We start from the raw sequence: 17,756 nt of genomic DNA, 5'->3' as shown, positions 1-17,756 counted from the left end.
TTTTTCTCCGCCTCCTTTAATTTTTTTACAGAGAGCATTCACATTTGTACATAGGTTGACTGAGTCATGCACTTCATTTGGTGCATCCAAAAAGTCACAGATGTCAGAGTTAAATGCAGAATCCTCTGTAAATGGTTGTCCGCCTCCTCTTATGCTTGCAGCCAATGACCTTGCATCTGATAATTCATCGAGAGAACCATCCAAAACGGGGCTAAATAAATCATCGAGAAATTGATCGACATCAGAAGCTTGTGATGGCACACGCACTCGTCGTACATGTGAAGCTAGCGATGGTGCTTCGCTCGTATCAGACATTGCCGATGAACGGGTTGCATATTCGGACTTGTCCATATATTTGCTGGAGTGAGATCCAGCGTGCGATCGACGGCCAGCATTCTGAGATTTTTGATATCTAGGACCAGTTTCTTTTCCCATGGGGGCCAAACGCTCTGCAGAGTGGTATCTTTCATTAAGACGACTTTCAGATAGCCCAAGGTTCGTTAGCGGTTCAGGTTCAGGTGTTGGATCTAAATCAGCAATATCTCCGGCTAATAGGTCATCTAATGACTTCGATCGCGTCTTTTCTTGTTCGAAATATCGTTCGTTAAGAACCGAGCTTCTGGACAATAAATCTCGTGATGTCTTCCTTACTGGAGGTTCAATTTGCGGTTCGGCTATAGGCGATTCTCTCGCTGAACTCGTCTTGGCTTTAGGAGGCTCCGGAGGTGGAACCTGTGGCCTCTTTGGGCTACTTGGCTCGGGTTCAGGGATGCTTGTCCGCAAAAACTTTGCGCCGGTTTTCATAAGATCACTGCGTATTGCAGGAAAAGCTGGGCACAATTCTTTTTCCGATATAAGATCTAAAACGTAATCTAATCCACATGAATCAGTTACCAACTTTCCATCGTCTAAAACAACAGTCCAGCCACGATTTGATATACCGAGTGTTGAGACGGCCAACGAAGCCGCCTCCTCGCAAGTTGTCCATGAATCTATAGCAACTGTTTGTGAAACATCGTCTGGCAATGTCAGAGATACCGCAATATCGGACATTTTCGAGATAGCCCGCCACTCTACCCATGATGGTACAAAATTTCGACAGGCGTTTGCCTGCGTATTACTGGAGTTACGCAAAATCTTCTTCAAAAGGAGCTCCTTCATGGAAGATGGGGCGTTATCCATAATAAACTTCATCAGATATTTACTAAAAGCAGGACCCGGCTGAAAGCATGACAAACAGTGCGCCATCAACTGCCATATNCGCTTTAAGTTTAGCAACTCTCTTTCGATCCCTTTTACCACGCCACAGCGATTGCGCCTGGACAACGCTTTTCCTAAGCGATGTATATTTCCTCATTTCACGGTGACCACGCCACTTTGACTGGATCTTTATCGCAGCTTTCTTTTTGCGGGCTAAATGCCGACGCACCAACATTCCTCGAACGTTCTTTTGTATAACAACCGCCGCTGATTTAAGACGATCCGAACGTCCACTTTCTAGCATGCGATGCAGAGCTTCTCGTAAGAATACACGTGTCGCACCTAGTTGAAAGTCGGGCCCTTCTATACCTGTTCGCGGTAGAGATTCCAGTAGAATACGACATAACTCCCGATATGGTGTACCCCGGGGTAGGGGTGTTCGCAAAAGGTGACGGTAACGCTCAACAAAATGCTGAAATTTCAAGCGAACTGGGTAGCCTTTTTGTCTGATTTGAATGGTGTCGAGCATGCCAAGGTAGCGCAGCTGTTGTAGAACACATGGCATGTCCATTTTCAACGCATGTTTTTCGTTATTCGGCTTAATGCACCGCACGAACCATGGATTGCAACGACCCATAGATTGAAGAAGCTGCTGCAGTGAGTCTGAGAATCTAGCCGCAACGGTGGGAGTACGTGGCTTCATGGTGACGAAACGTCCATTGCTTCCCTTTGGAAGAGTTTTGCCAGAATCCCTTTGAGCTCTTAACTGCTTCGTCAAATCGACAACTAACTGCAGTTTACTTGAGGCCAACAACTCAAGCACATCGCCTCGCAAAGCATCTCTATTTTTGTCCAGAAACCCATCTACGCAATACCACACTTGGCCAGCGTAGTGAGTTATGCCGAATTCTTGGGCACCGATACGAGGCCGAGAATACAACTCGTTTAGAGCATGATTGTAGTGACACTTTTCCAAGAAGCTCATGTCGGTTGCGCGTGGAAAATTGGATTCGTCGTCAAGCAAGTGGAATATTCCTACGGGCTTTTTAGCCAATAAATGAATAACCGGCAAATTATCATCCCACGTAAGCGGGGTCCACTCCAGCCGTTCTCGCGAGTACTCAGCTTGCTCTAGCTTGAATACATGTTTATTAAAGTATAATTGAAGATTTTCATTTGCGTAATTTATGCACAACTGCTCAAAAGAGTTCTCCGCCAGATCTTCGAAGCCAAAAATATCCAAAATTGATATACGATGGGCATCGTGTGTGCCACCTTTCTGCACAATGGAGTTTATGCGCGACACCAGCCAATTGAATAGTCCAGAATATAAGGCCTTAGCGAAGGCGTCTCTAGAGTCAAGTGCTTGATCAATACCGAGCGGAGTATGCAGACGTTCTGATCGCGCCTCCGTTATGCGACTAGTCAATGCTCTGTGAAGTCCCTCAGCGGAAATGTGCAACAAATGAGCCGCCCATTTGATTTCAGCATCTGAGCCTACTTCTACACCCTCTTGGCCATGACGCAGCTGTCGACGATGAAAGTACACATTTCCTAGATGCAGTACCGATGCCAGCACTCGAATAATACCCTCCCGTTCGCCTTCGGTAACGCCTAAGACTTGCATGGCACTTTGGAGGGAATCCCAATCCACACGTCCCGGTGCACAGGCAGTAGCACCTTGATTCAAATAGAAATATTTATCTGCTTCAAGCAAACCATATTTGGTACGTTCAGTCTCCGACAAGCCACCGAGCATCTCATAGAAAACATGGTAGTTTCGCTCTCCAGGCGCCTGAGTCACAATGCGTGACTTCTCCAGTAGATATTGTGTAATTTTTGCGCCTACAATTGCGCCGTTTTTAAAGTACACTTCCAGGTATTTACCGAAACGCGAACTGTTGTCGTTACGAGCTGTACGCGCATTGCCAAAGGCCTCTAGCAAAGGTGCAGCTTCTAGTATTTGTTCAGCAATGACGGCTGACGCGGAACCCCCTCCCGGCACCACAGCAGCCAAGTACTGCATCACTAACTTTGTAGATTCGGTTTTACCAGAACCCGATTCTCCCGATATTACCACGACTTGAGGCAACGGCAATGCGGCATGTGCAGCTGCGCCTATGGCAAAAAGATGGGGTGGCATTGTGCCCAACGGTTTGCCAGCATATTTCTTAGCCACTTCTAGTCCGTATGAGTCGGGAAACATTTTGTATGGATTGACAGCAATCAGAATACTGCCTGCAAACGTATAAATAAGACCTTTGTCATATCGAAGCCGCAAGTTCCACAGCAATGAAGCTTCATGCAAATCTTCCAACATAGTCATGTCCTCAACGCCAGTACTTCCGAGATCTTGTCGCGGTCGTAGATTACCCTCGCCTGGCTGCAGTGCAAATGTTTGCGGCTGAAAAAGAAATCAAGAATACTATTACATACGCATTTACCATTGAAACAGTATTTAATAATAAAGAAAAAAATGCTTAAAACTAGTTTAAATGCATATGTATGGCTGTTCAGCATTACGAACGTGTTTGGCTATGACATCGCTGCAAATCGTCGACAGCTTTTTCACATATTGCGGATAGCGATTTTTTGCCTTGCGCGCCAGATCGCGCCGCTGCTTTAAGAGGAGCATCTCGGTGTTCGCGGCCATAATTAGTACATTCTCAAGGCTGGGTGGGCGTTGACGGCGCAAAATGTGGGGAGATAAAATCGCAATGGATGGCGATGGAGCAGGGCTCGGCGTGATCGAACCGCACCGTTGCCATGGCTCCAAATGAAAGCGTACTATACGCATTCGTAGGTGCCAAGTTATGGATGGAGCCAACAACGATTGAACTCTCTCGTCGAATATTGGAAACGAATCAAGCGCCAAAAGCAAACCACATGTCCACTCGATACAATGGCAGCCAATAGAATGGACCGTTAGCTCATACGGCTGCAAGCAAAAGCCACTAAATGAGACTCCAGATTTTTGTCATGCAATAAGAAGCCATGCTGCGGCCAATCTCCACAGTGCAGCTGCCTGCTACTCTTGCAAACCGCTTCGTAAAGGAAAAAGCTTTTGCATTAATTGACCAACCAAGATGTGGCATAGAAACGTGTTGCCGTGAGTATATGATGGTCCGTGCAGCACAGGCACAACACAACAGAAAGAGTTCTGCGCCACATTGGTCAGATTTCAGATCTCACACTCCACGACCTTGTCAAACCACATTGGCTGACATTTGCTTTTCCTCGCTTTGGCAGCGATTATTTTCTATTTTACTGCTGCAGTTTCGACTTCGAAGCCGCACATATAAACCACTTTGAAAGCAGTCAACAAGGCGATTACTGCGGACATTTCTCAATGTAATATACGCACGTAAAGATGCTCCAACAAGTTGGACTTCAATGGCTTTTCACAGTTAAATAGCGCAATTGTGGGTTTCCGATTGCTGAAAAACCAGCTGGCGCTTGTTGGTTTTTGAGATTTTGACACAATTCGCAACAGGTAAGAAGATCTTTTGATCTGCGATTGTTGTTATTATCTAGTCTTTTGATATGTGAAGACGAGTATGTATTTATTTTCGTTAACAGCATTATGAGCTGCACCTAACACTTCTGCTATGCATATACTGAAGTATGTATACACACACATATTTATAGCCAAATATTTATTCGTTCGAGTGAAGAGTGCAATGCTACATACATATTTGTACATATCTACATACGTAAATACACTTTTTAACTAATTTTTTGTTTTATGAATTACCTTTCCCTTGATGAGTGCCTGTACGACAATCACTTGCGCCGCACGGTGCACCTCTTGAATTTCGCCCGGTATAGGGTGCCCTACCCCGGGATCGAACCACACCAAGTCTCCTTCCACCCAATCCATGGTTTAGTAGAATTTATTTTAACTCCTGCGCTAGCCTTCTTCCAAGTGTAGTTTGCGTATTCGGTAGAAAGTTGTTACTAATGCGAATTCCTTTTGAACACATGCATCGCTGCAAATAAATGTTATGAAAATAAATTAAAAGTGTTTCAAAGAAATTTCACTGATATGTATGTGTGTGATGTAAATGTGTACGGCTTTTGAAACTTTCTAAATACAACTGTGCGCATATTTGTTTGTTTTATTTTGGATTTAACTGAAGACGTGCATATCCATATTCCATCCAATAAGTCGGCGCAATTAGCATAAGGTTTGTCAGAAACAGCCAACACTTTTGTTAACACCAACGCTAATCAAACAATCAACAACGCCTTGACACGTCGCTGTGGCACCTTTCACGCCGCTTACACACTTTCACCGCTGCGCTACGCATCGCCCCTCGCACACAGCGCACATACTCCATACTTACTGTTTGTTCAACACACCAACAGTTTTGGGAGCTCAGACCCAGAAGCAATTTTGTCAAGGCCTTTCCTTGATAAGGTATTACAGAACAGCTCCTAAGCAAGTGCAAAGCACATCTCAACATCACTACACACAGAGTGATTCCAGCGCTCCTTCTGGAGAAGTGCGTAGGCATAGTGTTGTGAAAATAAACTGACATGAGCTACACAAGTAATTTAAATGCTAAACGAAAAATAGGAAAAGGAAATCGTTGCGTATGCGACAACTCCATGTTGCACTACGTAGGCAGCCAAGCCTCAAAACGAGCAATTTGTAAATTTGAGTACCAATTGAATTAAGTTTGATGGGCGACACCTATCATGTATGTACTACATATGTACATATGTATAGGCATAATATCGTCTTATATCAGAATGTGGGCTGCAATGCTTTTTGGAGGCGTTATGACAACTGTTGGCTAAAAATCAGCAAACTAGGTGCAGTTCATCCGCTATGACAAAGTTTATCAATCCATGCACAACGCCAAACGCCAAAGATGTTGTTGCTGTTAATTACTTTGATATTCATTTTATGCTTTTTATCATGATTCATGAAGAACAAACAATAGTACTGCTCGAAAACGAAAGACTTAAGACACAAACTTGCTCATTTTCTCTGCTAACACAATAGAAAAAAAAAAACCGAATTAAAACAAGAAATTCAAGCTAAATATCTGTAAAATTTTGCGATTAGCGAAATTAAATGCCACTCTCACTCACATTTAGTATTCCATTGCCGCGCTCGCAATACATTTGGTTTCCTATTCCGCTCTAATTTACTTTAATTTTTGTCTCGTTTAACATTTTACTTTGCCAGACTTTGAAAGATCTACTGCCACTGACCTCGACAAGCGCTTAAAACCAATGAGCAAGAAATAAAAAGACTTTCACCTGCTGTGATTTACCTATGTATGTTGTTTGTGGCATTAAGTTTTGCATTTTGAAGCGTTAAGTCGTGCTTAGTTAACAAAGCACCGAAAAATTTGTTTGTCAAAATTTCTTTACTCACATATTAAGAATGCAAAATCGTAAGGCTTTCGAATTGATGTGCTCAGTCCAGCGTCACGCATACCAAACGGCCAACGGCGCACAGCTGCGTTTAACGCAGAACTTTTTTTTATGTGCGACTGCGGCTAAAAGCTCTCTGCGCTAAGCCGCGGAGAACTAGTTATGCACCCGAAGAGTAGTGTGATATTGAGATGGCTGGCGGGAGATAAAACGCCAGTTGTCGCTTCAAGTTGAACAAAAGTTGGCGCTGTTGTTGGTGCTGTCCCAGCTGCAGAGAGCGAACCACAAGCTGCGACTGGGAGCGTCACTATTTTTTTACAACACTACTGAGCATTGTCGCCCAACCGCATTCCAATGCTAAAATATCAGCACTTGGCGCTGTCAATAGAATGGATCTCAAAGTGAATTTTCATAAATATTTAAAAAGCGGTTGTGTAGCCAAAAAAAAACAAAAATGTTAACCTTAAGCGTTTCTTTTAAACACCAAAACCAGAAGTTGAATATGTATGTAGATTTATGTATGTATATGTACATATTTACACATGTGTGTGTGTCATTCACGTGCGTGTGTACACTGCTTAGACTTGAGTTAAGACAAGTGCGGCTGAAAGACCTGAGTCTGTTGCTACATTTTTAGTAAATAGTCAAGGAATTGAATGAATTATAGCAGTTTGTATGTATGTATAGTATAAATGCATACCCTGTTATTTGTATGTGAAATCTTGTCGGTGCATTTTTATAGCAACTGCAACTGAGCTATGTGCAGCATGTGAACTTTTATCTAATTTCGAAAGAAACAAGTGCCTCATACCAACCGCACAACGCAGCCAGCAACTAAAAGCCAAGTCGTTGTCACAAGTCTCATAATTTGTGTGGAATGACGGTGAATAAATGTAAAAACAAAAGTGACAACCATAATAAAAAAAAGTTGGCAGCGGAGCTTTATAATTGCATTCTTACACATACGTACATACTTGTATGAATAATACTCGTACACCGATGTGGCATACCGTAGCCAGAGTTGCCAACTTTGTAAAAGCCTTTTTATAAAATGTTTCCTATGGCTCAAATGAGTGGCTCCACATACACACAACATTTGATCTTCATATTTTACTCTGTGTCCCATATAACTGAAACCCCAAGTTAGTATATCGCAAGTTGCCCAAAATATATATCAAAATGATTCTAAACTATTTCCAAGATGAAAGAAAAAAGTTGTCTCAACTCCCGTTGGAAGCCAAAATGTTACTGGATTTTATTTGATTCGATTGCTGCCTGCCTGGGCAATGGCCCTAGCCGATGCCAAGACCGCATTGAATGCAGGCGCGTGCGCAAAGAAAGTGAATTAATTCGTTTTGCAGTCGTTTTCATTTATCGCATGCCAGTGCACCTTCGTGCCATTGTGTTTGCGTTTTAGGTAATAATTATAAAAATCCTCAAACAAAATACAACAAAATTCACAAAAAAAAAAAGAAATGAAACTGTTAACGCTAGGCTACGCACAATCGAATTGAAATTTTACAAAAATTAAAGTAATAAATCAGCTCTTCAGCGAACAACTTTTGCTATGTACGTACAACGGACATTGAATTGAAGCTGGCTTTTGCAGCTGATTACATTTGCTATCAGCAACAGACGAATGAGCAGCAACAATTCATGACGAGTACACCATGCGAGGATAATCCTAAGCGCGATACCTCAACTGCTGCGGGTTTCTGATAGCCGCGTGGCCGCATGAAAGAATCGTGTAGTTTGCTCAACTCAATCGAGTTGAGATATTTGTTTACTTGTTAACAGAAAATGATGATAGTCATCAATTAGCACACATATACATATGTGTATGTACATATGGATGTATGTATGTATACCCACATATTTTAAGCAAATAAAAATAAAGTGAAAAAACCCAGAATTGGCCATTCGACTGTAACATTCACGCTCATTGCAGGCGGTGTTTGCGTGGTAAGAAATTAAACGTTGTTTTATTTGTAGCAATGCTAAATATGCTTAGAATACGTCAATGAAAGATGGCTAACCAAAATATGTTATATAAAATAAAAAATAAAACACTCGCCGATTCAAAAGCTCAGCAAGTTCGCCGGCATTGATATGTAGAGCCAATGAATATAAGAGTATCTCCAAGGGAAGCAGCCAAAGTTTCTTGTAATTCCTGATAAAGCATCAACGCCATCATCAAATCTGCAGCGAAAATTGCAATAACTGTGAAGCGTAAAACTTCAAGCAGCATCAAAGCTCGAATCACTCAAAGCAACGGAAATGGGTAAAGCAGCATACAGAGCGAATATGAAAAGTGTGTCAGAAATTCCACGCACAAAGCGAAATCAAATTGTAGCCAGCAAGCCAGTCAACTTGAATCGGTCAGTTAAAATGAGGCCAACAACAATTCACAACAAAAACCCCAGCTGCCAGAGGCATTGAAGAGAAAATAAGGAGAATGGAAGTAAAAATGAAGTGCAGAATTCAGCTCAAGAAAAATTTTGCGGGTACATACGGGTATAGGCCTCCTCTATGTAGATGCTCCTCTATGTAGATGCATCGTACGTACGTGCATACCTACTTATGTACATATGTTATTTTGAAACAATATTCGGTGAACAGCAAATCGATTTACCGTATGCTAGACCGGATTCTAAGATAACTATACAAAGTAGCACGGAAGCAAGAAAGTTGGCAAAGACAACGGCCAAAACAGCCACCGACCGATTCAGTTGCCTGGTTTATGTTGCGCCATTCTAGTAGCCCAAAGTTTATTGCCCTTTTGCAATTTTTCTGCTCACCTATACCTTCGCTCGATGGTGCTTTGAATGCAAAGCATACGATCGGTGGCGTTCAATAGATACTTACATATGTACATACAACATACATAAATACATAAATATTTACATGTATGTTTGTACATAGTAGCAGTAGGTATAGTAGGAGCTAATACCAAGCATTTTACTAATGATCGCACCACAATGACAATTATAGTTGAAGCAATACTGACCACGACTGACTTGCGCCTTTACAGTGACGCGACTCATATAGAAATTTAAAGCTATAAAGGCACGACGAGCAACTAGGTGTGGCAATGCGCTAACGAATGTGAGCAATACGAGTCTTGTAAAAGAGTGAAAAAGTGCTAAGTCCTGTTTTTTTCAAATTTTACAGGAGATAATACAATCCTTTCAAACTCATTTTCCGCGAGTATATGTTAAAAGTAAAATATGTAGTTCGATGTCTTCATTTCATTCATTTCAATTGTTCTTGCTTCTTGCATCAAAATAGATTTTTTTTAATGAAAAAATAGACTTGGCAGCTTTTCTCCCTAAGCTAGCAATATATATGTATGGACATTAGGGTGCTCCAAAAAGGCATGGAAAAAAGTAAAGTCGGAAAAAATACCCAAATTTTTTATTTTGAAATCAAAAAATATTTAGAGGTCGCTCAAAGTTTTTTCCATTTATTTTATATGTATAAACAAAAAACACTTTTCGGAGAAATGGTATAGAATTCTAAAAATCAATATTTTTCGATCGGAAACCTCTGTTTCTCTGCAAAAGATTGCCAATAATAATACCCAATTGTTTATTTAATCATTTTTCCATAGTAATTATAATTTATAGGTCCGCCAAAACCCCCAAAAAATGCAATGCGCGTACCAATAAAAGAATTGTTAGTATTAAAAAATGGTTAAATAAACAATTGGGTATTAGTATTGAAAGCCTCCTTACGAGAACCAGAATTTTCCAATCGAAAATATTGATTATCAAGAATTCTATGCCAATTCTTCGAAAATTTTTGCCATATAAAATACCTCTAACTTCTAAATATTTTTTGATTTCAAAATAAAAAATAGGGATGTACTTTTTTCGATATACAACAATCCTAGGGGTGAGAACAATAAAATTCCCACTTTACTTGTTTTGGACCACCCTAATCTACATATATTGTTGTAATCATTGGTACTACTCGTCTAAGTATCAGTTTCAGGGGATTATTTTGCTGATAGGTTGACCGAATGGATTGACTTCAGCTGAATGCAACAATACATGAGTACATAAATGTGAGTAGAATATAAATTAAAAGCTCTTCTGCTATCTTTATAAAATGCAAATCCAACACATGAAAGTTGGTTCTAGTGCAAAATTTGCTATATCACTTTGCTTGGGGCACTTATAGAAAAAAGTCTGTTAATTACGTTGTTCTAAATAATTTAAAGTAAGTGTCTAAGTAGAAGCTCTCACAATGGTATCTCAGAGCCAAGGTCTGGTTATAGCATGTCAACCAAAATCTCGCCGGAATTTTAAATATCCCATTAAAATTTCTGATGGCTATTTTCTAAAAAGTGAAGTGACTGACAATATCATTTTTATACCCGACTCTAAATGTTTTCATACTAGTGTGTACATACATATGTATATATGTATACTTGAACATGTTTCTAAACAGAAATTGTGACTCGAAATTCATTTTCATTCCAATAGGCCTTTTATTGCCATTTGAACTTGCAATTACTTTGAGTGATTTTTTGTCACCTTAACTTTATCTAAAATACAATGCATACATACATACATACATACTTCTAAACATTGTCTGACTACAGGACCACGTCTCCAAAATGAATCTAAAAGCCAAGCGAAAATGCAAACCACAAAGCGTGGAAAATGAAAAACGCGCAGACGCACAGATGGCTGCATTAGCATATAATATTATTTAGGTGTGTATTTATTTAGTAGCGTATGTATGTATGTAGAGCGAACATGTTGTGAGCTAAGCAAGATGCATAAAACAAACTTAAGCTAACTTCTTTGGTTTGGTTGACTTTAGCCCCCCCCCCCAACAATGTGCTGGTGTTGAGCTGGCGATGACATCTTCATTATGGAATGCCTACACTTCCGCTATTAGAATATTGACGCACCTGAGCTTTTTCCATACCCATTAAGAAGTGCACTTGCCGAAGTTCTAACAACGTTACTACCGCTCTCTTGGCTTATTCTCATTCTCTTTTCCGTGTTCCGATGAGGTCTTCGTAAATATGTGCAGTGTTGGAAAAAATAATAGAAACGTACAGCTTTCATATATTTTTTATGGTCTGAAGAACTCTTTAATTTCAAATACATTCCCATTTCGTACATTTTGTTTACGTTAATTAAAATCTAGACTTCGTTTGCAAGTGCAATAAGCCATAAATAAATTGTGGCCCATTTTTTTAATTTTGGCCTGGAAGAAATAATAGAAATAAAGTATTATCTCTAAATAAATTAAACTTTGAACCGAAAATTCTTACAAAAAATAGTATTGTTTCAATAGCTTGCCTGATTACCTCTTCGCATATTCGGTGCATCAAATTAACCAAGTTTGCACAAACACTTTTCGGAATTGAATACCCCGTGATTTTAGAATGCGGCGCCACAATTCGTCTTTATTGCTGGCTTTAAAAGGCCCGATTCTCTTCGTTAAGTCTGCCCAAAGGTGTCCAATGGAGTTGGGGTATGGCGATTGAGACGGCCACTCCATAACTTGCACTTTTTCCATCTTGAACCACTACTTTACCAGTTTCGATGCATGTTTAGGATCATCATCCTGTAGTAACTCCCACCGCAATGGCATTTCCTTTTTAGCAAAGAGTAGCCTTATCGTCTGTAATATGTTCACATAGTCAACCGCGCACATTTTGTTCTTTATGCAAAATATTGGACAAACGCCTTCCTCCGGGAAACAGCCCCATACCATAATGGAACCCCCGCTGTGCTTAACCGTCTTTTTTCGTGTATTGTGGATCAAAGGCTGTGTTCTAGAGCGTTTCTATCTGATCCAAACATATTAATTTTTGTTCATCAGACTACAGCACATTTTTCCAATTTTTACGGAAAAGATGTTTTCTGCAACATTGTTTTTTGTTTTAGCTCATCAATAGTACCCTACTAGGGATTCTGGCTGGAAGTTTTCTTCTGCCAATAGTTCGGCTTGTTGCATCTAAATTCAAGTCTGTTTTCAGCTCTCTTGAGGACAGAAAAGTGTTAGCTTTGCAATGTCGAATTAAACGCCTTTGATCGCCAGCAGTCATTTTTCGGTTTCTACGTCGTGTTTCTATTTTTCTTTTACGCTATGAAGGACAGTGAACATCTTCTTTTTGGAACACCATATCTGCTATTTTACTCATCGAATTTCCTTGTTTTCTTAAACTTATTATGCAATTCTTCTCCTATTCCGTGCAGTGTTTAGCTCAGCCCATTTTATTATTTTTTATGTTTCAGTAACCTATAGTAAAACGCAATTAGAAGCGTAAAAAAATAAATAATTTACCTTTTAGAAAAGCAACAATACCAACAAACACGTTTTGTTTCTATTATTTTTTTCCAACTATTCAATTGTTCACTCTCTCGCACATAAAGTGAAAATGAGACAAAAGAACAACCGCTAACTGATATTTGCACAGGGTGCGCCATTCTAAGAAATATATTTAACTAATAATAATAATAATAATAATAATAATAATAATAATAGTATATTGGCGCCTACACATAGTTAGTATTTGGCCGAGCTTCTCCTCTGATTTGTCGGCGTGCGCCTTGATGTTGTCACACAATGGGGAGGGACGTAAAGTTTTGCACCGACTCCGAACGGCGATTGTATTTTTATGAGAAGCTATTTTCCATGGCAGAAATACACACGGATGGTTTGCCATTTCCTCCCGAGGGCGACCGCTGTTAAGAAAAAACCTTTTTTCTACATGTTTTTTCGATGTTGCTTTGACCAGGGCTTGAACCCAGGCCCTGCGGAGTGGAAGCGCGACATGCTATACCACTACACCACAGTGTTGATATAATTGATTTAATATTTTTCAATGAGTTTTTTCTATTATTTTTTCCAACACTGTATGTATGTACATACCAATATGCGTTCACCATTTGAACATTAAGAAATACATAGTATATACATTAGGCATATGACTTTTCTTTGCGAAAAACAACAAAAATAATGTTTTTGGGTCAATTCGTCAAAAAATAAAAAAATTCCGCAGGAAGTCCACTTCAGTTTTATTAAATTTATTTCAATTAATTTTAAATGTATATTAATAAAGGCTAGTATAAATTATAAATTTAAATACATTAATTTTAACATCAACAAAGTATGCGGCGCTTTGCAGGTATAAAATACATCTGCTGGTTAACAATAGCGGATTCCTCCTTTAACCCAGTATCTTAAAAAACAGTTGTGTGCCTTTCTAATCTGAAGGACAGATTTTTCAACGAACACAAAACAGTTTTCATGCAAGCGGTGGTCAGAGAATCAAAGATTATACGCATATAAATTGACAGACTGGAAGCAAATGAGCTTTAAACTTTGGCAAGAGAATAAAGGCTAAAATGGCAAGAATAGCTCTCGAGTGTATAGTCACGGCTGTAGGTCCTATAATAGTAGTTACTATGGCAACTAATTCAGCCACTAATTTTCTGACATTTTAAAAATTACTTGAGTATGTTAATCAGCCCTGTCGTGGTAGTTCTTTTTGTCCGGTTTCGTGTTGTTTTTTTTTTTTTTTGCTGAACATTTTCTGATACGTAGCTGATTAAATCCCTTATGAAATACAATAAAGAGCGTTTACTATTTTTTGAGTTATACCGGAGAAAATAAAGTACCTAAATTTTATTTAAAAAATTTCTTTTCCAAAAAAAATTATTTCTGATTTTAGCCAATTAACCATCATTTCACATGTAAAGTTTCAGCCTGAATCAGAATATGGAATCAAGTTTAATGCAAGTAGAACAAGTTTTACAGCTATAGCTGAACTCCGGTTTTATCAGGTTTAAAAAAAAGTCAATTCACTAAATTGCAATTACCTTCAGACGTGGTTAGCGAATTTCTTTCCCTTAAAATAAAGCCAATTGTATTTCGTATTCAAGTTGTATACAACACTTTTCATTAAACGGTCGTCCTTGAGCTACTTACGATATTGCTCAGAATTTTGCAAAAAAAAAAACTATTATTATAAGTAGGTTCAAACTTTTCGATAGGACTCCTACGTGGGTTTTTGAAAAATTTTCTTAAATTAAGATCATACTCGCGATTTTTATATAAAAACTCATTGCATGATGCCACGTAGATTTAATCTTTCCAAAAAAAGTTGAAAAGTCATATGCCTAATGTGTGTACATGTGTATGCACATGTGTGGCCCAAATTCTAGAGAAGTCACAAAGTCCCTATAATTTTGCGGAATGGGGATTGGCCGTTTTTCTATTTTTTTTTTGTGTTGCGATTTTGTTGTTGTTTGTGGCTAACTAATTCTGGAAGATATTGAAGATGGGGAACCAGTTTACTCTTNCAAATTCTAGAGAAGTCACAAAGTCCCTATAATTTTGCGGAATGGGGATTGGGCGTTTTTCTATTTTTTTTTTGTGTTGCGATTTTGTTGTTGTTTATGGCTAACTAATTCTGGAAGATATTGAAGATGGGGAACCAGTTTACTCTTCGCCATTATTTATTTTGCATGGTTAACTGTTCTGCATTGGGTACCGTTCGATGGACGGTTGTTTCGGCTACTCACTCGAGGATGACAACGTATCATTTGGGCTAAGCCAATACCAGTTAAGCAGCAAGCAATTCCAAGTTATCAACTACTGCGGCAGTAGGTACACGAATTTTATGGAGGCTTAAACAATTTAAGATGTATAGATATGTTTGTATGTACATACATAAATATGTATATACAATTTGTATATGTATGTATGTACATTTTTAATAGGCATTGTTGCATACATACATTCGTGTATGGAATGCTACCGATTTGTAGATAACTAGGTGCATGGATTAAAAATCCACCTGAGGGCACAGATGTCACTCACCACATAGTGCANCATACAATTTGTATATGTATGTATGTACATTTTTAATAGGCAACGTTGCATACATAGTACATTCGTGTATGGAATGCTACCGATTTGTAGATAACTAGGTGCATGGATTAAAAATCCACCTGAGGGCACAGATGTCACTCACCACATAGTGCATACACTTATGTGTTGTGCAAACCTTTTCACCGACTTTTTTTAACCTGGTAGAATTTCGTAAGTTAATAAAAAAATATATTTTTTTTTATAATGTGGTAACAAAAACTATTAAATCAAAGTTTGAAAATTTGTAAAAAATTTAGAAAAATTCATCAAACTTTTTAATTACAATTTTTAGGAAAATTTCGTGTATGTAGTTTTATAGCCCATACAAAAAATGCGTTACATGGAAAAAACTGCAAAGATTAAAATTTTTATGAAAGTTTGATGAATTTTTCTTAAATTTTTTCAAAGTTTGAAACCATTATTTATGTTGTTTTTGTTACAGAGTGAACTTTGTACATTAAAAAAAAAAATCTTTTTTTTATTAATTTATAAAATTCTACCTAATTTTTTTAAGCGTGGTACGGTTTGCTTGGCCAAAGGTGTACATATGTAGGTATCTTCAGTGGCATACGATGAATTTGAGTGCAACTCAAGGGTCCACTAATTAAAATATTTACTAAAGCTTACCATACATGTAAGCAATGGGTCTTGAAGTTTGTTCGAGATAATACAACTTTTTAACATATTCATGGAATTGAACCGCGTAATGGACACTTTCCCCTTACATACCCATAAATAAAAAATAGAATGAGACAAAAACAAAAAAAGATTAAGAATGCATAATTGTGCATGTGTGTGTACTATGTACATACACATACGCACGACCCGGTAACAGCAGGGTTTGATGCATTGAAGTAGTCGTCAGCTTCACTATACGGACTTTAGCTAAAACCACAACGCCAACGGCAGTGACTGCCACGACGTTCATTTTCTCGCCGCTCGTTTTGTATGCGATATCACGTAAATAAGGTACTAACTCGTTAGATCCATGTCAGCATGTATATATGTATTTACATTTCTACATAGGTATTCGTTTACTAATAAAAAAATTTAGAAACCGCACCTTCACAATCTTATGGCTGCGCTGTACACTTAATTCCATATATATTGTATATCCTTCTAGAGATTTGTGCCTTCCCTCCTTGCCTTTAAAATCGGGGTCGATAGTTAGGCACTTTAAGATTGTGATTTTAATCTCTCAGGAATTTAATAGTTTTCATTATTCGCGGCTTGACACTTCATCACTTTTTGGTGTATTCCATCGATTTCACTGAGTATGTATGTGTATGTTATTGCGCACAAGTATTCGTTTTGGAATATAGATGTAGTTGTTACATCAACAATACCCGTATCTGTACACTCTTATCCACACTTAGGTTTCTTTCATTCGCTGACCAACGTTTGTTATAAAATGCATATGTATAGTATACACAGCTTCGTTTTGGTGTATGTATACGTGTGAACTTTTAAGATCTCTTTAATCCAGTACACTTACACCATACGATTTTGCGAAGAGCTCACACAACAAATCCGACCGAAAGTCAACAGGTAACTGAATCGTTGAAGTCAACGCGATCGGCACTAGCTTGTTATGGCTGCCGTCACACCGTCAGCTCTGGAATGTAGGCAGGTTCTTGGCCGACGTGGTTTTGACGGCAGCTCAAAGCCGCTTTACTAGCTCACAAGCAGCCCAGAGACTCACAAACAAGTTGAATGGGTAAAGTGAGCAGTTCTTTAGTGTCTCGTGAGTGGCGGCTTTGTGATATGGAAAAGTAATTGTGCTTCCAATTGGAATCTACGCTCAATGCGAGCGCAAACACCTGTGAGCGTGTGGTATTGTGTATTGTGCGGGACTTCGCTCACCTTACCTTTGCAATTGCATTGTTTCTTATTCATTTTGACATCGTTATGATATTTTATATAACACTCTAAACTCTCTCTCTNATGTTACAATACTTTCTATTAAATACTAGAAGAATGTTGGCCAAAAGTACAATAGTTACGTACATAGGTAGTAGATTAGTTAATGTGCTCATTTATATTGAGGAGATTTTCAACTCTATTTTTGTAATTGTATAGGATTAATATTTACTCTTGCGTAAAGATTCCCAAAAAATCTTGGGTAACACTACTGCATTACAGGGAAAAGGTTGTGCAAAAACTGATAAAACATAAATAACGAAAATCGGGTTTTTGAAAGCATTAAATTTTTTGCGCTCATCTACTTTCATTTGCACTCTATCATTAGATGCTATCGTCCTTACATT

At 38.7% G+C, this 17,756-nt stretch overlaps 1 protein-coding gene across 4 annotated transcripts; it reads right to left on the bottom strand.

The window, feature by feature from the left end:
- Positions 1–1,113: 1,113 nt before the first annotated feature.
- LOC108377488 (unconventional myosin-VIIa-like) lies at positions 1,114–17,337 on the bottom strand. Of its 4 annotated transcripts, none has more exons than XM_017633754.1 (3): positions 16,553–17,337; positions 4,955–5,189; positions 1,114–3,604 (listed from the first exon to the last, which is right to left on the bottom strand). In XM_017633754.1, the coding sequence occupies exons 2-3, from the start codon at positions 5,078–5,080 to the stop codon at positions 1,205–1,207; spliced, it is 2,526 nt and encodes an 841-aa protein (XP_017489243.1). In that variant the 5' UTR covers positions 5,081–5,189; positions 16,553–17,337; the 3' UTR covers positions 1,114–1,204. The 4 variants fall into 4 exon arrangements, with proteins under 4 accessions (XP_017489243.1, XP_017489244.1, XP_017489246.1 ...); XM_017633755.1 differs by having other exon boundaries at positions 16,985–17,337; XM_017633757.1 differs by lacking the exon at positions 16,553–17,337 and adding an exon at positions 13,114–13,135.
- Between the last annotated feature and the right edge of the window lie 419 nt (positions 17,338–17,756).

The sequence above is a fragment of the Rhagoletis zephyria genome, unplaced genomic scaffold (genome assembly GCF_001687245.7).
Source record: "Rhagoletis zephyria isolate East Lansing unplaced genomic scaffold, Rhagoletis_zephyria_1.1 Rzeph_scaffold_12183, whole genome shotgun sequence".
Taxonomy (NCBI): Eukaryota; Metazoa; Arthropoda; class Insecta; order Diptera; family Tephritidae; genus Rhagoletis; species Rhagoletis zephyria.
This window is presented reverse-complemented; position numbering and strand designations above follow the sequence as displayed.